At 35.8% G+C, this 25,215-nt stretch overlaps 1 protein-coding gene across 1 annotated transcript; it reads right to left on the reverse strand.

Annotated features, from left to right (window-relative positions):
- Positions 1–6,104: 6,104 nt before the first annotated feature.
- C1d (C1D nuclear receptor corepressor) lies at positions 6,105–23,656 on the reverse strand. The gene is made up of 5 exons (XM_010609716.3): positions 23,535–23,656; positions 10,872–11,018; positions 9,954–10,020; positions 9,565–9,620; positions 6,105–6,950 (listed from the first exon to the last, which is right to left on the reverse strand). Exons 2-5 carry the CDS (start codon positions 11,007–11,009, stop codon positions 6,786–6,788), a joined length of 426 nt encoding a protein of 141 aa, XP_010608018.1. The 5' UTR covers positions 11,010–11,018; positions 23,535–23,656; the 3' UTR covers positions 6,105–6,785.
- Positions 23,657–25,215: the final 1,559 nt, after the last annotated feature.

Here is a 25,215-nt window from a genome sequence, read left to right on the forward strand (position 1 = left end):
TGCACTCCTAACCTCACCCCTGCTTGTGTGAGGGCTTCCTTCACAAGCACTTCTGTATTTAGTTCTGGTCATCACTTTCCTTACATCTGTGTTGCTGTTCCTGACATCCCATGCGCACACCCTGAAAATTAAACATTTGCCTTATACTGCTCTCCCAAACCTTCCAGGTTTTTTATGGAGTTAAAAATAATAATAAGCACCAGGCATGGTAGTACATTCCCATAATCACAACTACTTTGAGAGGCTGAGACAGAAGGATCACAAGTTCAAGTCTAGCCTGGAACTTAGTAAACCTTGTCCTACAACAAAAATTTAAAAGGGCTGGGGATGTAGCTCAGTGGTACAGTACTTGTTTAACATGCACGAGGCCACGGGTTAAGTCCTTAGCATTACGACAAAAAAACGGGGGAGGAGGATATAGTGTAGCTGTTGCCTTTGCCACCTAACCCCTCCTTCAAGTTTCATCTATACATGTTTCGTACAGCATCATCTCTCTCACATAGAAGGGTGTCTGCTTCTCCCTCTCCACCTCTAGCTCACCAATTCTACATTTACATCTACCTTCTCCAGGTCCATTTCATTTACATTTTCTTTCATGTTTTATCTACCAACTGGCTCTAAAAGCTGAAAAATGATGAGCAGAATTTATAATGCTAACATAAAACTGGACCCAAATTATTAAGAATAAAAACCCACATCTGAACTGATTTCTAATTTTTTAAAAAAGAACTGAATAGAACACTATACAGTTAGTAATTTGGAAGAAAAAAAAAAGCACACATTTTAAAACATCTCCATTCAGATGAATTCCATATGGGATTTTTTTTAAGTGGTATGTGCTCAACCAACAGTACAAATTACGCACAACTTGTAGAAGATGTTTTAAGTATTTATTTTCATTATTTGAACCTCATTGCTGCACTACATTAGGAAAAGACCACAAAGCATATAACAGGCTGGGGGAAATCTCTCCGTGGAAACCTGACAGTTTTCGTTCCTTCAGGGAAATTAGTGTCTTCAAAATCAAGATAACAAAGTTTTAGAGATGGCATACTCAATCATAACTAACAATATCTATTAAAAAGGTCTGAACATTTTGACTTCAGAAAGAATATCACAAGCCCTTGACATTTCAAGGGATAAGCCCTAAATTCAAAAATATTCCAAAATAAGTTTACATAGGTTTCAGGGGTTTTTTCAGAATTACATTTTCACCTGGTCAGTTTCTTCCACATACACATTCCCCTGATCTAATGGTCTCCATTCTTATTTTCTGGGACTGGCGTATGTAAGTACCATACACTGACTGGCTCACACAACAGAATTGTACGGTTTCACAATTCTGGAAACTTTTGAGTCCAAGATCAGCATCAGCAGAGCTGGATCCCTGAGGGCTGTGGAAATCAGTTCCAAGCCTCTTCCCCAGCTTCTAAAGCTTTGCTGGCAACTGTGTGTTCCTTAAAATATCAAAACATCACCCCAAATTCTTGTCTTCACTTTCACGTGCTAGTCTCCACATGTACACACACATCTGTGTGTCTAAACTTCCTCTTTTCAGAAGGACATTCGTCACTGAATTAGGACTCACCTTGATGACTTCATTTCACTAATTGTACCTGCAGTGACTTCATTTCTAAATAAGGTGACATTATGAGATATTGAACCTTAGGAATTTAAATTATGAATCTGGAGGAACACAATTCAGTTCATAGCAGCTATTTTTCACATGCTAAAAGTTTGGAGCAGTATGGTACAACTGTTACCTAGAATGCAGAAAGGGCTTTAGTTCAATACCAAAAAAAACAAGTTTGACATCTCCCAAGTATTTCAGGATAACTGCTAATCTCCTGTGACTAAAACAGAACCTGGTACCCAGAAGCGCAATAAACATTCACTGAATGAACATGTGAATAAGTGAATGAGAGAGAGTGTAAGAGAGGAAAAAGCTTTGGATGCTGAGAAGTTGACAAGGCTAAATCATTAGCTGGGTAATGCCATCCCATAAAATTTTAGCAGGATTTAGACTGTGCCCTAGCAAAACCATAAAATGCTGCATACTCCAAGGACTTCTACAAATCATTCACAGTCAAAATTACAAATGTTAGGAGTCACAATTGTCAAAACCCACTAAAAGCAGTAGGTGCTGGATATACATTTAAATAATCATTTCTTTTTTTAAGAGTAAATAATACAGAATCTGAATTAGGGTAGCAAATGATTTCAGTTTAAGTAAGTCACGGAAAGGGTAGAAAGCAAAGGTCATCAAGTCAAATGACACCCACCAGAAATGGGACAACCCAGCCTGTCGGCAATCCTTTGCTAAAGCATTAAATCAGGGGTGATTCTTTGTTATAATGATTTGTTTTTACTTTAATAACCAAAGCTTTCTGGAGAAGGCCTAAGATGGATTGTATTACATAGAAAATAGTATATAACAAGCTTCTATTCTTTTTGTAATAACAATTTTTCAACATAGCATCTCAATAGATAATATGTACATAACGAACTGAAAGCATTCTTTTCTATTTCTACTAATCATCTCATTCAAATCGTATCACCATGAATTTCCTGGGTACTTGGCTTTAAAATAATGTATGACTATAAACTTTAAATCCAAGCCCTGTATACGTGTACATTCATTTCAGAGGCAGCATCTCGAAATGCTGAATTATCACCTTCAGTTTTCTTCAGTCATTTGTTGTAGCTGCCACACTGAAATGCTGCACCTTAAAGGCAACACTAAACTGAAAAGCAAATAATAAAAAAAGAGTCTCTTAGATGCTTCATTTATAAAAGCTTATTTTTTGCACCATCAAATTTTGTATACTAAAACATATCACTTTGTGAAACTGACATCCTGCACGCAGTTACTGTGCCATGATACATCTGCTAAACTTCAAGCATGAGGAGAAAGAAGGGGACTACAGTCTAGTATTTTCTTTCTGCCTTTCAAGAACCAGAGCTGGTTGGTTTTTAGCTTTGGGAGGAGGAGAATGGAATTTAAAAGTAAGCCTCAATTGCCAATAGCTGTCACAATAGTTGACCCTTTTCTGGATTCCTTTACTAATCTTTACAGCTATCTTAAAAATCATGTCATAAAATAAGCACTTTAAAAAGACACATCAAGTCAGTTGGTGTTCCATGACGAAGTCTCTGACCTTAATAGGACAACAGATCGCAAATAAAAAACACTGAAAGAATATTTTTATAATCCTGCTAACATGCAAAACAAAATCAAATTAATCAAACAGAACAAATTTACAAAATTCTATTATAGTCCTGCACATTTCCCCTAAAGTAACTGCTAGTGACAGCTATAAAAAGCTAATATATAAAATAAACAAACTTTGGTTTATATTTCCCAAACTGAAGAGCTTTAGTCCAGAATAGAAAGTGAAGTTTGTATTAGTAAAGTATATTCTCATCACATTTATACAAATTAGGTTGTTATCAAGACAATTCAGTAAAAGAGCCACTGACCAAGTTCACGCCTATGCTATTAAGAAAATAAAACATCAGTGCTTCTCTTTCTTCCCTTTACACAAGGGTTGACAGAAAAAATACATTTTGTGTTTAAATTTTTTAAAAGTATTACAATAAAATATATGTTGCCATTAATCCCTTTCAAAATACAACACCACCCACACACACACTTTTCTAACACACTTCTATCATTCTTGCCACTTTCTGAAGCAATTCTGGAAGTCCCGTTTCACGTCTTTGTGAGGTGTAATGAAGGTTACAGTGAATGTCACTGAGTGCCATACACCAGAAAGGCAGACTCATGAAAACATTTTGGTGTGTCCTCATCCACCTTATTTACCAAATCTGGCACTGTGCAATTTCTGACTTCTTCAAAGTCAAAATGAGCAAAAAAGGTAAACATTTTTAATTGATTCAGGACATCAATGCAGCCCACAACAACACAGCTAAAGATGAAAGAGGATTTCCAAGGCTGCTTCAGAAAGTGGCAAGAATGGCAGGACAAGCAGGTTGAAAGCAAGGAGAAGGATTTTGAGGCTTAATGGCAATGTGTCTTCACTATAATAAATGGTTGAATATTCACTGTATTCTTCATTCACACCAAGTTTAGCAAACTTAGCTATTATATAAGGCTCAGAATCACTATTCAAATCTTTCTCAGATAATTCACTTTGTAAAGCCAGAATTTTATTTTATTGTAAAAATTATAATTTCACTGTATCATAAACTGAGTAATTCCTAAAGAATCTTTTTCTCCATTGACAGACTTAGGAAAAAAGTATCTACATTCAATACATTGCCCATTTTTGAAGTATTTCCTACACTGCTTCTCAATTTTAAAACCTTTAAAAATCTTATCAGTTTATTTCTGGTAGCTAAGTAGAAAAAATTTTAAGCCATAGGTTACCTTAAAAACTCATCAACCAAGGGCTGGGGATTTAGCTCAATGGTTCTGCCTGCCTTGCAAGTACAAGGACCCAAGCTCAATCCCCAGCACAAAAAAATAAATAAATAAATAAAAACTCATCATCTTGTTATAACCTAATTCCAGGAATGTAAAACATAATTCAAGCTTCAATTTTTCTCTCAACATTTTCTACTTTGCTAAAATGAATTCCCATCCTGCAACTGTGCACAAGAAGAAATTTTTACTTAAAATAATAAGAGACAAGATCATTAGATTAATAATCAATAATTCTGATCTTAAAAATACCTATAGCTGCAACCTCTCCAACTTGTCAATTCCCAAAGAGATGAATAACAGATGTAATTAACACCTAAACTTAGAACGACTGCCATTTGGAACAAACTATGTTAACAATAACTTCACCACAGTCAAATAGATGAACCCATCACTCTTTATGGTTCTGACTAAGGTTAATGAGCACAATTTGTCATAAATTTTCCAGGAACTCTGAAATACTGAATTGAAATGAAAAGCTATTTTTTCCTAACACTTTATAAAAATACGATACAAGCTGGAGTTGTCATCTTTGGAACTTGGCACCTAGCAGAGTATCTGGCAATATAAATGTCATTAAGTATACTTATGGAATGGATAAACAAATAAGTAATACAGTGCATGACCACCACTTAGCTCCCTGTCATGTGCTAAGCAGTAAATATTTTAAATTATATTTAATAAAATGGAATACACTTAAACTATTTTGATTTCTATAAATAAAAATCTTAAGAATCTCCAACTTTGGAGTTGGACTTTCACAAACCAATAAAAGCTTCTTTGCAATAAGCAACACAAAGATAGGCACACTACATTTGATCTTTTTTTTTCCCCCCTTTGGTACCAGGGATCAAACTCAGGCCCTTGCACTTGTAAGGCAGGGCTGGAACCACCGAGCTAAATCCCCAGCCCATGAAATTACTTTTTGAAATAGCTAGAAATGTGAGAGGATGAAGGTAGGAAAAGGAGAGATATAACTATTAAATGTTTACAAATGTTCTTCCACTCCACAATTTGTCTGACATCAGAGCGAGATCAGACTTTCTATATCTATCACTGACTTCCTCTTCATGTACCTAGAAAGAGTTCAACACGCTTTACAAAATCCATTACATTTTAAGATCATTTCCAATATCTGCTATCATAAATCAAGAAATCCATTTGTTCAAGGTTACTTATGGAGAATTAATCACATAGAAAATTTTAACAACTCCTTTTTCAAAAATTAAAGTACTTTACTATACTTGGCATACCTGCTCCTAATGATGTGGCTTCAAAGACTGAAAGCATTAAGAGCATATTATTAAAATTCATAGGCTTAGGCATAAATAGGTTTTACTATGAAGAATTCTCTGTACCAATATTCTAGAAAAAATAAACCAAAACATAAACACAATATAATCTCCTTTGGACCTTTCCTCTACTGAAGTGGCATTACATAACAAAGAGACTTGTTCCAAGAAACTAGTATGTACTTGATGTAACTTCAAGAACAAGTAATTAAAAAAAAAAATCTGAAAAAGTGAGACCAAGAACACTGAAGAACAAAAACATATATTTCTCCATTCAATCTGACTTCTGAAACCTATTTTCCTCATTTTCAGGGAATATTCACTCAGAAAAAATAATTACACAGGTCAGCTACACAACATTTAGAGCCTTTATTAAGAAGGTAACAATCATCGGACCAACAGCCAGCCATCAACATACAACCTTATTTTCCACCTAAAATTAATGACTATACTTTATTGTAAATATGATGGTGAGGCAATATACCAAGAATTAAAGTACAATCTTAAAGTTTTAATTTCACACTTTGAATACCAAAAAAGCAATAATTCCTGCAACAATGAAAACATAATGAATTAACCACACAGAAAAAAGTAGATATTTAAGCCATTTCATTAATACTATATAGTAAAAATACATGTACTTAAAATTCAGTCTATAGCTAGCATACTTCATAAGATTATTTATTTGAAATAGTACAAATGACCACAAATGTTACAAAGAACATTTAACTTAAATTTCATAGTTGCTTATAAAATGGTGCTTGCACGACTGACCTATATAGAGAAGTGAGTACCTTGCCAAAAGAGATGGTAAACTATAAATATAAATCACAATGTTAAAAACCTCACAGTGCTCTATAGGAAAATCAATAAAGACAAGTCAATCTTTCTGGTGGGGAAAATACTTAGCACTCCAAATTTAAAGGGTAAATTTAAATACAAATTCCAAAAAGAGTAACTTTAAACCTCTCCTTGCCACAAAATCATCTATGTTGTGAAAACAATAAAAATGATGCACTTTTTGAGTATGTGTACATCAAAACCAAAAGTTAATTTTTACTTTTTCCTTTATTGGCAACTTTCGCTGCATGTTTAGATTTTGGTTGCCAGAGAGCATTTTTCACAAATCTTGAAGCTGCACCTCTGTCCAGCTTGCCAGCCTTTTTCTTGTCTGTTATTTCCTTGACTCTGTTCATGTATACTCTGATTCTTTCCTTAGAGACAAAAAAAAAGAAAGAAAAGAAAGGCAATGGATTTACTGAGCTGTTCACCACCACTAAGTTTTATACGCTATTATACTACACCTCAGTTAAATTCAACAGATACGTATTTATTGCCTATTAAGTGCATGGAGCTAGTAAAAGCAAGGGAAAAGGATAAACATGCGGCCATGCTTTCCAGGAGTCTGTTCATATTCTAAGACAAACACTGAGAGGTCATTTCACAAGCGTTCTGAGTGTTTCCAAAGAAAGAAGACATTACTACACAGAATGCTGAATTGCTTATACACGGTTTTGCATCTTTTCAATTAGCATTAACTCAAATCCACGTATTAACTGTTTGTATATGAAGACCAAAATCTAAAATCTGAGCTCTCATACATGTACAACATAAGAATTAAATTCTGCTATAATTTTTCTAAACAAAAAAATACATGAGGTAGATTTAGCTATTTATCTTTTTATGTTAGCATCTACTCCTTAAATAGGAAGAATGAAAACAAGATCTTTTATTCCATTTCATAATTCTGATTGATAAGGGCATGAAATTTTCTAATAAAATATATAGTTCTAATCAGACTTTACAAGGTGAGAAACATAATATATTGCTGGACCACTTTGAATCTTGTGAGACATTAATCAGTATAAATGGCTATCCTATACTTCAAATGGAGAAATAAAGTTGATGAGAGCCATAAAATAGCAGAATAAAGATTGATCACTGCTTAAAAGCAAGTTTCATTAAAATAATGAAAACAGTTATATAAACACACAGAAAAATGTAGAAATTTAGAACGTTTTCACTGTAAAAGGTTGGCAACTCTATTCAAAACTCTCTCCTGGCTTCCTCTTTCCCTCAGAGTTCTGTAAAAGCCACAGGCCTTATGACGAAAGGCACCATGGGGAGCACACACCCACGCCAGCCCTGCCGTGGGGCCTTTACCCAGCTTATTCCTCTATCTGGAATGATCCTTCTCAAATACCAACCTCGCTACTCCCTTTTCTCCTGATCTACTCAAAAGTTAACCTGTCAGTGAGACCCAACCTCCCTCCAGCCCTCCTCACTCTGTTCTACATTTTTCCCCATAATATATAACTTTTTAATATACTATATATTCATGTACTTATTGTATATTTTATTATGTTTGTCTCCCTCCATTTCATATAGTATGAGGTTTGCTACATTCTTCAACTTTGCTCACTGAAAAAAACCATCCAGCTTAGAAATAATGCCTGGCTCCCAGTAGGTATACAAATGTTGGATGAATGAATAAAATGACTATTTTCCATGCCTTTCCCCATTTATGATGTAGCTGACAAATAGGTTTCCAATCTCACAATAGCTCTGTGATCAATTAGATATCTATCACAAGGTCAGAAAAGGGGACTAGGCTTTTGTATGCTTTTTATTTGCAACCTTTATCCAGAATATCAATATACTCCTCCACAGAATGGGTTCTGAGGGAAAAAGCAGATGACAAAACTGATTATTCTTAATAAACTTGTGTTAAAAGAAAAAAGAATTTTATAAATGTAAAGTCCATTTTAGAAAGTTGAAAACAGAGAGTAAACCCTGTACTTCTTAAGGTTTAAGCCAGTACCGTTGGTCAAACCAAAATCTGCGTATCATACTGCTTTATGCTTTTGCTTGAAATATTTCTCCCAACTTCTATATTTAAAAATGAATTTATTTTTCCCTCAAAAACTTCAAAAAATAAAATGTGTTAAGGCCACACATTTAAAAAATGAACACAAGAAGTTTTGTTTACTCATTTTTAAATAAATGACCAAGTGCTTTACTAAGTTATAAATAACATATATATCAATTACCGTAAGACGAGAAGAATACAATGTCAAGTGCATTTCACATATATCTATCTACTTTATATTTTATAAACACAAGGAATAAATTTATTAATATTCTTTTTCATAAAGCCAAGTCAAAAAGGTAATCCTAAGTTTGATTTCTAATTTTTCCCTTCAAATTGGATGATTTGATTTAATATTTGAAGTCAGCAAAAACTCCAAGATATCAGACCTTATATACTGTACTTATACATCTAAATGGAATACAAAGACAAACCTACAAGATTTATTACAGGCTGTAAATATGTCACTAATGCAGAATTACTGGACAGTACACATATAGCTGGTGCCAAAAAAGCTTTTAGCTTTGTTGCTGAACTGGATTCTTTACTGCTGAGAAAATGAATTAATGGAGGAATTGAAAAGGTGGGGGAGAAACTTTCCCGTCTTTGCTAGTAAATCAACTAGAATATACTTTTAAGAATTGTGTAAGAGTTAAAAGAAAAAAGCAGCCCCAGAGATGAACAAGATTTTAAGAATTTATAGGAAAAATAATATGGAAGTTATAAATAATTACTAGAATTATAACATTTTCCCATCCAGATTTATATAATATATGGAACACCAATTCTACAATAAAGGTAAGAGAAAGAAAAAACGAAGACATGATAAGATCTGGCTCACTCATAATTTCAACTCTAATTTTATTCTCCATAATTAGTGTGATAAAGATAGTGACTGAAATTTTGGGAATACTGCAACAGACAGACACACAAAACAAATAAATTAACTGAAATCTTACCAATTCCTGCTTTACTGGATGTTCCTTAGGATTGACTCCTTGAGTTGCCAAATAAACTATAAGAGAAAGATTTCATGAAATAAAATGATGTGTATGTTAATAAAAGCATTCTAATAAAGAAACTGGTTACTCACAAAAAGGGCAAGTCCCACTGATGGCTAATTAAATTTTAAGTTACTCAACTTCTACGCATTACTAATACAATACTATGTAATACATGGCTCAAGGGAAGCTAGTATTCTGATTTAAGAAAAATAAATATCTGACTGTTAAAATTGCCATGAAGTATAATGGTATAAAATTTGTAGGCATTTAAAAAACTAAATCACACAATAAATTGATACAATAAATTATTAACTTTGTAATTAACTCCAAAGTAATATACATACCCCAAAACATCGAATTTAATGTGTATGCAGAAACTAAATCCACTTTAGCTTGTTCAAGTGGGTCCAACTAATAAAAAAGAGAAAGAAAAAAGAAATACACAAACTTTGAACACTGTCAGGTAACATTTTAAACTCTTACAAAGCACAACGTATCAAAGAAACTTTTTCACTTCCTATAATCCAATAACTCAATGATCTGGAAATAATTTGCAAAAAGAAGTGTTCTTGACCAGTGAATTTTGCCCACAAATTTTCACTTCAGGGTATCATCTTTAGTTAGACAAGAAATGTATATAATCCAAGAAAAATTCTTCTGAATTATTTTAATTTCAGAAGTTACAATCTGGGCTTTCATGTCAAAAGTAATTTTTCAATATAAACATTGAACATGATGCATTTATGTATAAGAAGCAGGCTAAAATACTTAGGCAATACCATAGACAGGAGAAACATAATGAGATTTGTTTTAGACTGTCAAAGTCAATTTACTGTTTTTGTCCTATAGAGTTTCCAGAAACCCTGATAACATCATTGTAATATTTAAAAGGTCAAAGATAGAATCTGTCAAAAAGAATGCTGTGAGTGCTCCTTGTTTTTCAAAACCAAGACAAAATAAAAATATATTTAAGAAGCAATTTCTCAGACTAAAGTTTTTGTTTTGGGTTTTCTTTTTTTTTTGCTTTTAAATACCCAAATGTTTATAAAATTTAAATAAAGGGATAAAAAGCATAAATCCCTAATTTATTTTTTCCACATGTATCATAAAGCAGCACTCTGTCTTGTGAAATTCATTTTTAGGAATTACATTCTTTTTTTTTTTTCCAGTACAGGGGATCAAACTCAGGACCTCGTATTTGCAAAGCAGGCAGTGGCACTGAGCTAAATCCCCGGCCCTTAGGAATTACATTCTTAAAATACCTTCTGCAACAATTCATTTCTTGAAACAGACATCATGGTCTTCAGCATCTCATCCACAGCACCTATGGAATTCTCAAATGTTGACAAATACTCATGAATTTCTACTGGATAGTCTTCATTAATTTCTTCACCTGCCATTATGACCGACTGGAAAAAATAAATTATTATAATTCATATCAGAGACAGAAGTTGTACCAAAAAAAATCAAAATTTCATTTATTTCACAGCATTAAAAGAGTTAAAACATGAAGATAATTAAACAAATGTTCTTAGAGTACAATTCTAGAGCAACTACCGTCCAACCTCCCATTTTTTTTTTATGTTTGTTTTTGTTCTTTTGTTTTTTTGAGACAGGGTCTCACTATGAAGTTGAGAATGACCTGGAACTCACTATGCAGCCCAGGCTGGTCTGAACTCACAGCGATCCGCCTGCCTCAGCCTCCCAAGTGCTGGGATTACAGGCGTGTGCCACCAAGTTGGGCTAAACCTCCCCTGTTCTTAAATTGCCTGGAGAGGAAACAACCCCCTCAAATATATTAACAATATACCTATCAAACTCTCAATACTTTTATTAAAGTACTAAAAACAGGATTACAAACATGAGCTATCAAAATCCTACATTTGAAAAACTTTTTGTTGAAGTTAAAGACCAAGGAAAGCAATAAAAATTTGATAAATACAACCCTTAATATCTGCTGAAGAAATAAGCAAAGTGCTCTTCGAAAAGCTAACATATTATGGGTCTTTCTAAATTTAGATATTGATCTAGTAGCATGTTATATTAAGCTTAAAAAATAAAAATCTTAGGTCTGAAAAATCTTGATCATTTATCATTAAAATTATTTTTCCAGTCCATGCATATTTATATTTATATTCCTGAAGCTTCTTTAAAATATTAATAAGAAATTCAGACAGTCCATTAATCACAGAAAGTCTACAAGCAGAAAAGAGGAAACTTGGGAAAAATAGCTATCTGGTTTCCATTTAGAGTAGAGCACACCATGACAGCCCTTCTTTTAAAATTCACATTTATATCATAATAATCAATACGTGAGAAACAGCAAAATTCACACAATGCATAAAGTATCTAAGACCAAATTTCAGAAGCAATTCCAAGTCATATGTAATATCTTTAGGTTAAAAAAAAGGCTTTTTAGCAGAAATACCTCCTTTACTACATGGCTAAAAGGAATAGCAATAATGTGTATAGTGGCAAGTGGCATAGCAGAATGGAAGAAAGAGATGGCTTTCCATCTTGCTTGATCACTGACTGTCACCTTAGATAAATCAATGAATCTCTGTGCCTCATATTCCTCATCCATAAAGTAAGGCAGTTGGTCTAAAGATCTATAAAGTGCCTCATAGTTGTAAATGTTATGGTATGTCTTTTAGATTTTCAAAGTACTATCTGAATATTTAGTCACAACGTATCAACATTTCCTCTCAATGAGTGTATTTCCATGAGATATTTGGTTTCATTTAAAAAAAAAATGATGTCCATCTGACTATCACTAGTTGAGCTGTAAAGTTACTATCCAACTACTACTATTCAACCAGCAATTAAACAAAGGCTGTAGTAATTATAAAAAAAAGCACTCAGGGAAGAATTGTGACTCCTATTTCAAAGGTTTAGCTGAAAATATGCATTTGCCCCTCAAAATGATCCAAAATGACAGAAAAGCTAAAACAAATATACAAATAAAATGCTGGAAACCAAAAATGGCATATACACATCAGCTGGCCTCAACAGTAGAAATTTTGTAAACACAGTAAGCAAGATCAAACTGATAGGAGAGTCTAGGAACCTTATAAACAAGAGAACCAGAATCTAATAACCCCAAGATCAAGGGCCTGAAGGGCTAAAAACAGCTAAATCAATCTCCAGATCTGTGAAAGAGTAGATGGCTCCAGCATTCATTGCCCAGATAAAGGTGTAAGGATAGAGATCTACTACACATACAGAGAAAACATATTTCCTCTTTTTATGTTGAATTTGAAACCAATAAATTTGAAAATGTGGATAAGAAAGGTATTCTGGGGGAATATCCAATTAATAAGACTAAAAAGCATTATAAAGACCTTTGGGGGGAAAAAAAAAAGCCAGACCTCCACAAAGGCTCCAGGCCTAGAAGATTTTAATCATTGACTTTTAAACCTTTAAGAAACAGTTCCTAAAGTACTTAACTGTTCATAGTTAAATGGGCTATTGGAAGGTAGTACAAACTGTAGGAGGTCCAGCCTAGTTGGAGGAAGTAGGTCACTGGGGCTGTAGCCTAGAAAGGTGTACCTTGTTAACCCCTTCCCGCTCTCTCCTCCCTCTCTGTTTGGTGGCTGGCACTAGGTGAGCAGCTTTCCACCACCTAACTCTTGCACCATGTTCTGCTTTGCCTCTGGCCCAAAATAATGAAACCAGCCAACTAAACACCAAATCTTCTGAAACTACGAACCAAAATAAATCTTTCCTCCTTATAAGTTGCTTCTGTCGGGTATTTTATCACAGCAACAGAAAGCTGGCTAACACAAGTGCAAATAATTTTTAGGATTAGGAATGTTCAATGTTAGCAAGGGTATAAAATAAAAGTAGAATATAAATTGGTACACATTTTTAATGCATGTATCCTCCGATTCAGGAAATTCTTTTAAAAATCCAGCCTATAGAAATCCATATATATATACAAATATACATATATATACGTATATATGTATATATATATGTATATATATGCATGTAAATTTATTAAAATGGACTTCTCAAACTCTTCTCAGAATTTCTCCTACTGACTTACATCAGTTTTTCTCTTTGCTAGATCATTATCCCTAAGAATAAAACATTTTATTTCTCCATCTAAGACAAGACAGAAAAAAACATCCTGACTTTGTCTCCTCTCTTATAGTTTGGATCATAAATATTCCCTCAAGGCTCATGTACTGAAGGCTTGGTCCCTAGCCACAAGGCTACTGGAAGTGGTGGAACCTGTAAAAGGTGGTGCCTAATGGAAGGAAGCTAGGTCCCTAGGGGAATGCCCTTGATGGGGATGTTAAGCCCCCAGAGTCCTCTCTGAGTCCTCACCACAATGAGATTAAGCACCTTTGGTGCACCTCTACCATACACTCCCCACCATGACATTTCTGCATCATCATAGGCCCCAAAGCAATATAGCCAAGCAACCACGGGCTGAAAATTCTGAAATTGTGAGCCAAAATAAATTTTTCCCTGAGTTGATTATCTTAGGTATTTTGTTAGTGATGGAAAGCTAACACAATCTCCAGCTAAAATCCTATTGCCTCTCTTTTACAATGAACTCCTCAAAAAGGTTGCTTATATTGTCTACAGTTCTTTTATTTTCTCAGAAGCCCTGCAAATAGGCCCCCTACTTTTCACTTAAAATTGCCCATCCAAATCATCACCACTGCCACACCATTAATTCAATGGCTGATTATCATTTCTTGTCGCAACATCATTGACTCGATGTGCCCTTGATTTCCAGGGCATAACATTTTTTTAGTTTTTCTTCTTCCTCACTGGCTGCTCTCTTGGTCTGTTTGATGCATTCTTTTCATGTCCTCAGCCTCAGCCTTAAAAGGCCCAAAGGTTGTCCTTAACTTTCTTTACTTTTCTAATTTACTCTTAGGTGAGCACAGGGCTTTGAATTGCATTAATAAACTAATGACTCCCAGGTTTGTTTCTCTAGCCCTCTCCACTTAACTCTAATACACTTCCAACAGCTTGGTCTGTATCTCTTCCAAGATATCTAATAAATCCTCAAATGTAACCTGCCCAAAACCAAATTCCTAATCTTGTCTACTGCAGTCTTCCTCATCCCATTTCATAGCAACTTTCCAACCTATTATTCTGACTCACTTTCTAATTATTCAGACCCAAAATTTCAGAGAAACCCTTGACTATTTTCTTACTTCATCGTCAAAGCACATCCAGAATCTACTGTCACACTGGCCCAAACCGCCAGCATGTTCTGCTTGGATTGCTGCAATAACCACCTAAATAGTCTCTTTGCTTCCAGCTAGACAGTGTAAGAAAGCAAAAGAGGGAGATCCCAGCCTCCAGAGAAGCTGGCACAGTTCTAATGATAGGAGCAGACATATACCAAGAGGAGATTCCAAACACGCCCATCAGAGGATATGGAGCCACCTGTATATTTTTGCCTGTCGTTTACTTATATTACTTATGATTAGAATATAAATTATTGGCTGAAACTTGCACCTGGTGATATGTACACATTTACATGAGGATATATATTTTTCCCCTGATTACATGGGTAGTTCAGAAAGAATTAATTACATGTAAGCCAGAATAAGAAATTGGAGTTGATATGGGAAGAGATTATAGCTTTTCTCTGTGTAGTATGTCTTGACAGAAAAACTTTTTAAGGGGAAATTATTTTAGGTTTTAATATTCTTGAATATTTTCAGTATGGAATAACAAATTAGGCGCTCTGAGGGGTCCTTTCAATAAAAGACTTGTTTAGCTTTTAAAAAATAAAATAGGGAGACAGATGTTTCTCGAAGGGAAAGCGGACAAGAGGTGGAGGGAGGATGGAAGGAAGGGAAGGGAAAGGGGATTTAAAAAAAAGGATTAAGATGTGTTTCCATGTATCAACTCCACACAAGCAATATAAACATTTATTGCAAACATACACAATAAAAAAGAGGACCAAGAGATGGATGGAGGAGAAAGGAAGGGAGGGAGGGGGGAAAGCAGGGAGAAAAGAGGATTAAAAAAGGAGTAATTTATCTCAAGGAATGTCTCTGCTAAGAAACTGTCAAAGGCTTTCCACCTCACTCAGAGTACAAAATCATCACAGTTGTCTAAAAAAGCCAAACACACTCTTCTGTGACTCCCTGTCGCCTTCTGTGACCTTATCTCTCCATTCTCCCCTTGCTCATTTCAGTCCAACCACAATAGTCTTACTCCTCTTCACCTCGTGACATCGACAGCTGTGCACTCAGGGCCTTTGTATTTCTCTCCTTCCTAGAATACTTTCTTCCTCTCCTCCACCCCAACCAATAGCTTCAAAATTCATTTTACCTTCACCAGATCTGTGCTCAAATGTCACCCAGTGAGCTTTTCCCACCATATCACATCACAAAAAAGTAGGACAAGCATATAATGAACTTGCTGATGGAAGCAAATGTAACACACTCAGCACTGTTGGAAGCACAATCTGAATTTAATTATGCCTTGATAACTAACTTTCATTTTATAAGAAATATTGTGGACAGAGAAACAAGCTAACATCATAAAGCAAAAAGACAAACCTAGAATGAGAATTACTCTATAGGACAATTGACCAGGTCTCCATAACAAGTCAATGGGAAGAAGAAAAAAATAAATAAAGGAAACAGGGAATACAGAGGAGATTAAGGAGATTTAGGGACATAACAACCAAATGAAATGTGTAGAAACTGTGTGGATCTTCCCTCAGATAAATCAAGTGTAAAAAGATATTTTTTGAGAGAAAGAAATCTGAACATGGACCAAGTATTAAATAATACCAAGAAGTTATTGATAATCTTATCATCTATGAAGATGGCATTATACATATATAAGAAAATGTTCCTGTCACTTAAGAATGCATACTCAAGTACACGGGGTAAAATTATATACCACCTTGAATTTACTTTAAAAGTAAAAAAGAGACTTAGGAGATTCAATTTTGAGGGCAAAGAACCTTACATACATTATTTCTATGGTGAAATTAAATATTTAAGTTACAAATTAACTTTTAGAATACAATCAATTCATAAATTAAAGAATATCTAAAGAGAAAGATATAGTGTGAAATATTTAAGCAGATCTATTACAACTCATTAATATTCCAAGCATAACTGGGGTGAAGGAGAGTAAGGTTACTGGGTGCTCACCCCATCTATGAGAGCTGCAAACAAAACATAAAAACAAGACAGAACCTATGACCTCAAATGAAGTCTGTATGACTGACATTTCCAATGAAGGCTCACATTCCAAAGTGTCTACTTCAAGAATATCATAAATTTCCCTTGAAACCATTCTGACTTCCTTCCTTCCTTCTTTCCTTCTTCCTTCTTTCTGGTGCTGGAGACTAAATTCAGGTCCTCATGCATGCTGGGTGCACTCTACCATTGAGCTACAACCTCACACCCAAAAACATCCTAATTTCCTACGTTTTTACACATATATGTATATATCCATGTTTATAGCAGTAAAATGTGCAATACCTAAATTATGGAAGGAGACCTGACATCCATTAATGGATGGATTAGACAGATATTCCACCATGAAGGGTAAATTTGAGTCATTTGTAGGAAAATGATGGATCTTGAGACCATAATGTTAAGTAAAATAAATCAGACACAGAAGATTAAATATCTTATGGCTTCTCTCATATGAAATACCCAAAACATAAACAACTTAAAAAACAAAATAAAAGAGAGATGGTAGGAAACAGGGAGGCAGATTTCTGTAGATGCAGAAAAGAAAGTACAGAAGGGGGAAGAAAAAAGGGGGATTAAGCATGATCAAGGTACAATATATATATGTACCAATCCCCAAAACTAATATAAAGTATGTATCACAAAAATATAACAATAAATAAATAATGTATGCATTTGAAAATAAACACACCACATCTAAAGCCAAAATAAAAACCAAAGAAAGATATTTGGACCACAAAAGCGGATTTTAAAAACAGCCCCTACTAATCAATTTAACAAGAAATACAATCCCTTCAAAACATAACTGTGATAGTCACTTTTCTTTAGTTGCTGAGACAAAATGCCCAACACCCAAAGTTGGAGGGGAAGGGGTTTATTTGGCTTACAGTTTTTAGAGGTTTCAGTCCATAATCCGTGCCAACTCCAAAGCAGAGACAAACAGGCATGGCAGAGCAGAGACAACATGGCAGACACAAGGCAGCAAAGGTAACAAGAGTTTAACAGCATCTTTCTGCCCCTTTTATCTTATCCAGACTGCCAGGATCCGGGTGGTGCCAAACTAATCACATGTACTGGTTTAGTAATCACACACCCTTAACCCCAGCATCATACATTCCAGATTCAGCTACCTCTGAAAATGAAAGTCCCTCCTCATCTGCATGAGGCTTTGGGGAGACATCTAAACACAAACCATAACAATAGGCAAAGAAAATCAGCAACTAGGCTGGGCGTGGTGGTGCACACCTGTAATCCCAGCACTCGGGAGGTTGAGGCAGGAGGATCACTGTGAGTTCAAAACCAGCCTGGGCTACATAGTGAGTTCCAGGTCCGTCTCAACTACATAGTGAGACCCTGTCTCAAAAAGCCAAAAAAAAAAGAACAGCAACTAAAAAATAAAATAACCCAGATGATTAATAAGCATAAAGAAAACTATTCAACTTTATTAATATTTAAGAAAACAAATCACCAAAACAAAATGCCATGTTTCATTTGTCAGGTAAGCAAAATTTTTTTTAAAAAACTGATAGTGTCAGGCGTGGTGACGCACGCCTGTAATCCCAACACTCGGGAGACTGAGGCAGGAGGATCACTGTGAGTTCGAGACCAGCCTGAGCTACACAGTGAGTTCCAGAACAATCTGAACTACATAGTGAGACCCTGTCTCAAAAACAAAGAAAAACCTGATAGTATCTAAAGTGGGCAAAGGTGAATACAGTATACTGTTAGTCTAAGTATAAATTAAGCTCTGCATGAGGCAATCTGACTACACTTTACGTATGTCCGTATTCTTTTAATTATTTTACTTCTCAAAATGTATATTTTCATGCAAGATAATGCTCTTTTAAAACAACTAAAACAGGGACCAATCTGAATGCATACTAATAGGGACTGATTAAATAATTATGATATATCCATCCAATAAAATATTTTGCAGTAGTGTAAAAGGATTGAGAGCTTAAAAAGATTCCTAAAACATATAAAGTGAACAAAAAAGTTGAATAACATATATATTATATCCCATTGGCTTTAAGAAAATAAGATATATAAGTATGGGGTCATGTTATTGCTACGGTTTGAATAAGTGCCCCTCAAAGGCTCGGGTGTAAAGGCTTGGTCCCCAGCCCATGGCACTACATGGAAGTGGTAGAACCTTTAAAAGGGAGAGCCAAGTTGGAAATCTTACAATCAATAGGGAGATGCCCTCCAAGAGGATTGTGAGACTCTGGTTTCTTCCCCTCTCTCTACTATCTGGTCACCATGAGGTGAGCGGTCTCTACCATCATGCACTCTACCATTATGTTCTGCCTTATAACAGGCCCAAAAGCAACAGAGCAAATCAACTATGGACTGAAACTCTGAAACTGGGAGCCGAGACAAGCCTTCCCTCTTCTCAGGTTGAGTTACCTCAGGTTTTTGGTACAGTAACAAAAGGTAACATATGTGTTTATGCATATGGTTTTTCTTAAGGATACAAAAGTTAACTGTAGTTACTTCTGGAAATGTAAATGCAGGAAGATGCAAAAATATTTTGTTACTCTCTGAATTATGATTTTAAATGATTTATGTAATATAACATTTATAAATAAAAATTTCAATTATCTCAAATCTTGAGATTAGTCCTCAACATGCCAGATAATTATTTTTTCTCCCTAAGTAGCAGTTATAATCAAACCTATATTCCTGAGCTCTATTCAAATAACCATATGAATATATTCCCTTCCCTGCATATAAATTTTCTAGCCCACATGAGGTCATTTTCTCCCTACTGTGGTACAAAAGGCTCAACTGGCTTCCCTTCCTACACAGTCATACCTCTCAGTCAGCCTTTGCAAAGTTCTTATCTTTGCAAAGAAACGTTTTTGCAAGTTCTTATCTTTTCTTTGTGCTCACTAGCCAATTCTCAGACCTGCGTAATCATTCCAGTTTCAGGCCTACTGGAAATTCACAAAAGGCACACATTAATGCTACCCAACCTCAGCTGGGGCCTCTCTCTTTTACATGACAATTCCTTTGATGCTCCACTTCGCCTCAGCACAAACTTAACAATGTCATATAAATGAATAACATTTGCTGATCATTTGCCACATGCCAGCCACTAGGGATTCCCTTATTATACATATTTATTTAGCACTGATGACATGTTGCCTTAATATCTGACATATAATGGCGAGTGAAAAGTTACTGCACTGGGGTTAGTTTAGTACAGATGACAGACATTAATCAAATAATTACAGAAATATAAAATTACAATGATATGGAGAAATACTTGATGCCTTGTAAACTAATGAATATCTGAAGGAAAATGGTGCTTTCTTAAAGCAATCTTGATGACAGAGCTAAGTTAATGAGACAAAAGCAGTAGTGGTGACAACTACGAACCCCTTCAGCCTGAAGAAGCTAGTCACTGCCCCTCACCCCCTCACAGCAGTTCAGGACACTTCTTCAGAGGGGGAATATTATAAATAGATGAGATAGGTATAAATATTATAGGCATTCAGATAAGGCTAAGTCCTCAAGAGGGCCAGGACAAAGGTGAAACACACCACAGCTGCACATTGGCTGAAAACCAGGCCTAAAGATGGAGACAAGATGACCCGACCCCAATACTTCTTCAAAGATTGGGCTTAGTGAAGTATAGATAGGCATTGACCATCCTGGGAGTGACCAGAGACCTCTGGAACCACCGCCTCCTAGGAGAAACCTTGTTCTTTCCATCCACGCTTACTATGTGACTTCCTTCCCAATTGAAACACCATTGGCTAAGTGACTATACTTGTAATCTTATTGGATATTCATGGCTGTAGCCCATGTTGTTCCCATGTGGGTTTCACCCTACAAAACTTCTCTGTAAAGTGGGGTCCTTGGGCTACCCACTTGGGATCCTCTCCTGGCCCTCAGGAACACTCCTATCAATAAACATCTTCCTACGTTTAACAAAAAAAGAAAAGGAAAAAAAGCAGTAGTGGCAAGAATCTTTATAACAACTCTGCAAGTGGACACTAACATTAAGTTCATTTTACAGATAATACCACAGAGATTTAGATCACAGAGGTAATAAATAAAAAAGCTGAGTGGTATGGAATCTAGACCAATGAGAAGTATCACTCAGAAAGCCTAGCACTGATGCCTTATACTTTTAAGACAAAATCCTCTTTTACATAGCAAAAAATCCTTCAAAGTCTGGTCCTCTCACCCCTCCAGTCCTAAATCCCAACTTTCCCCTACTCCTCAACACACCTTCAACTTCAGTGCCTGTCATTATTTTGCATGGCTAGAATCCTCACAGTTTCCATAGCAATATCCAGTAGACCTCGGGCTAGAATAATTATCAAACACAGGGAACTGGCCACTCAATACAGAGGACTGGGGACTTGACAAAGCATCTTTTGGACCAAGGAGGTAGCTCAGTGGCACCACACCAGCCTGGCAAGCACAAGGTCCTGAGTTCAATCCCTGGTACCAGAAAAAATAAATAAATAAAACAAAACAGATGACTGGAAGGTATGGCTATGAAAGGAGAAGGGAGGCTCTTTTGTAGATAGTCCTTCCCTCCATCTGTCTCCTCATTCTGAGCGTAGAAAAAGCTATTAAGCGTTTAAAACCCATATCAAATGTCCTGTCCTTGTACTTCCTCAATAAAGATAGTGTCTTTATCCTATTTTTCCTCCCAAGGTTCTCTGAATATAGCTGTAATATACTCAGTCACTGGTGTGTGACTTCTCTAGACTTAGAGTTACATACCTATCAGTAATATTCGTTGTGTATCTAGATAAATCCAAAGGTGTCAGTCCTCATTTTACCTAATCCATCAGCTACACCTGATGAAAGTGAAGGCTATTATTTCACCCTGAATGCTACAACACCAGACAACAAACTGTCCTTGTCCCCCACTGGGTGTTGAGTCTATCCCTTTCGCTGGTTCTTCCTCACCTACCTAATTTGTAGATGCTAATACATCTAAGGAATCGGGCCTTGTGCCATTTCTCTTTCCTGTCAACATTCACTCCTTTAATGACAGGCACTAATCTCATGACTTTAAATATCATCAATTCACTGACAACTCCCAAATGTTTGTTCCTAGCTATGACCATTCTGCTGCACTCCAGGTTCATATACTCAACTGCCGGCTCCACATTTCCATTTGGACAACTAACAGGTATCTCAAACTTAACATGTCATAAATGAACTCCTCATCTTCTCCCATAAACCTGTACCTCCCACAGTTTTCCATGTCTCAGTTAACGGCAATTTCACTCTTCTAGTTAATCAAGCTTAAAGCTTTGAAAATTACCTTACAATCAAACCCACATTCGATCCATAAGCAAACCCTGTTGGCTTTACCTACGAAACACATCCAAAATCGAACTATGCTATTCATCATCGTCACTTCTTTCCTTCGATTAAGATGCTATCGTTTCGTCTGAATTATTACAACACCTCACTAATTAGTCTCCTGGCTTTCAACTACCCCACCTTCCAACAACATATTCTTAACATAGCAGCCAGAGTAATCCTATTAAAACCTAAAACTGATCACATCATTCTTCTGCTCAGAACTTTCCACTGGTTACTCACTAGGCTCTTCAAGGTAATTATCCCACATTAATTATACAGAGTTGCTGTGCACATTAAGTGAATAATACAGGCATATTTTTAGCACAGTGCCTGGCTACCATTTAAAACATTAGCTGGTAATATTAGTCATTATTTTACTAAAGCGAAAATGATTCCAAAACACCCTAATCCATTGTGGGCTATTTAGAGCCACGCTTAACAGGTCAAATGTTCAGAAGCCAGTTAAGCTAATATGTATGAAGAGCCATTTGAAAAGTTAAAAGCAGTTAAGTAAAAAAAATCACCACCTCTAAATTGTGATATATAAAATACAGCTACATCTTTTGACTCTAAGAATTTTATTTTGAAAAACCACTATTCGCACAGTTATTTTATATTCCAACAAAACAATGAATTATATTATTTCCACATACTAAGCTGTTCTCTGAACGAGGTCGCTCGTTATTTTTGAAATAAAAACATATGGCCAAGTTTTGGTCCAGCCTATCACCAGACAGTCCAAATGGGTTAATAAATGAACATTTCATTTGACACATCTTTATCAAGCTAAAATCTAATTGAAATCAACATGAATATATTAAAGCTATTTTCTAACAGAAGTATGAGTCACAATTAACTTTCCTCGGCCATAAATAAAAACTTTCCTCTTGAGATCATCCACTACAGAATTCAACTGAAGGTCAAAATCAACCCACGATTTCAGATGGGCTAATATGGCAGGGACAGATTAGTCCGTAATAACAGGGGTGAATAATAAACGAGAGTAACATTTTACTCCCCTACACCTTCCTCCTTAGCCTTTCTCCCCAAATAGTTTGAAGTTAGCTGAAAGGTGTAACGTCGTGTATTTTTATTTTTTTTGTCTCCCAAGATTTGAGTATATGGAGGATTAACAAACGAAGAAAAACAGGCAGATCGAACCAAGGGAGAAATGACAGGCCAGGGTAAATCAAAGTCAGCAAGCAGCCAGAAGAAAAGAGGAAGTGGGGATCCTGCAATAATATTCCCATCCGTAACACTCAGCTGCCACAGATCTCATTCCCGGAAGACTACGCAGGCCCACCCCATTCCTTTCTGCACAGAGACGAGAGAGTAATCCGAGGACAAAAGAAGTAGGCCTTTGCAGGAGTACAAAACTCCACCAGCTTTGAATACCTCTAAACCTTCGATTCTTGACTCCTGAAGTGGTCGCGTGATGATGACGCCAATGGCGCGCCGGCTCCGGCTGCAGCGCGAGCGTCGCGCTCCGATGACTTCACGCTGGTCGCCAGGCCTTTCAGTTGCTTCGCTCGCAACTCTGAAACGCAGTGTTCTTGAATGCAAGGATGTCGAAAGATTTTTGAGCAGAGGCGCTGGACACCTTTACCTAGTTTTATTCGGCGAATGTCCACCCCGAATACAAGTTGAGCATACTTAACTAGAAAACAGTGTTAATAAAGCTTTGTTCGCGTTTTTGTTTCGGCTGAAGCGCCTTTCAGGGCCCTGATTCTAACATTCTATCTGCCTCAAAATTAGGTTTCTAAAGCAGCTTCCCAAATTGTCCTCGACAAAAGGACGAGTTTTTTTGTTTTTCACCCCATCACTGAGATACTTTTCTAAAATACAGTAACAATTAATGCTGGAAAAACGAAATGTGTAAAATACAAGCTCAGATTTTTAATTACTATTTTTACTACAGGTAAAATTGTACTTCGGTAAACAATCACAAAAAAACCATACTTACTGTTCAAATTGCATTGTTTGATGTTTGTCACTTTTTATCGTTCCATAGTCAATTTAACAGACGTTGTAAACTAATAGTAATTCATATACTGTATTAGATGCCCACAAAAGCTCTTTGAACAATCGCGGTGTATGTCAGCTCAATAAGTTCTTAAAATGATAAATAAGCCTTGTTCCTGATTAGTTATTCAACAGTTGGATTAAAGATGAAGCTTCTTTCAGTGTTTGAAAGGATTGTGCGCATTTTGAAGGTTTTTATTTTCATACTATGGAATAGAAATGAGTTTTGGGTAGCTATGCTGATAGAATAGATCTTAAATCTATTTCGGCAAGTTTAGAATATTTATTCTTGAGTTCTTTCTAGAGTGAAATAATTGATACCACATTTTCAAAATTTATTCATCAGTTGCCACTTCCAACAAATTATCCTTTAGAGTTACCATTAAATGTATACATTAATGAAAGAAATAGTTCCAGATATGCACTATTAGAATCACAATTTCCAAACTAATCTTAATGTCACAAACTAATGTGGTCCCATTGCACATAACTAGTACACAGTTCATATGGCAAGGAACGCAATATGAGTTTAAAAACATAATCTACATCTTCAAGAAAACCAGTTCACTGATCACTAGTATTGCAGCAAATATGAAATTGCTATAAATATCACTATCACCTTGGCACAGGACAAAATGCAGTACTCTCAGCTTCTGAGTTATTCTGGGTTCAAGTTTCCCAGGTCTCAACCTTTTTCATGGTGAAGATTTGCATCCAATTCCCAAAGAGTGATCTACAGATCAATTTCAGTCCATGAATTATTGTTATATCTCCACAGAGATATGAGTGCAGAAATTGAAAATAATCACTTAGGGGCTTTTCTGCTAACCTGGTAGTGAGCTCCAGAGCTAAAAGTGTTCCTGAGAGAAGACCATATAGGGCAGAAATGACCAGCTGCTTCTCTACATTCAGTCAAAGAACTGCCCTCCTTCTGTGTTCAGTGAGTGTGGTGGAAGCTGTCTTTCAAGAATGTGGCTTCAGCTTTCAAGCTGATCCTGAGATGCTAGCACTAATTGTACCCCTGTATGGAATGGTAACAGGCCTGAGGCGTGCA

Source organism: Fukomys damarensis, unplaced genomic scaffold (assembly GCF_012274545.1).
Source record: "Fukomys damarensis isolate Sample0158 unplaced genomic scaffold, DMR_v1.0_HiC HiC_scaffold_2, whole genome shotgun sequence".
Lineage (NCBI taxonomy): Eukaryota > Metazoa > Chordata > Mammalia > Rodentia > Bathyergidae > Fukomys > Fukomys damarensis.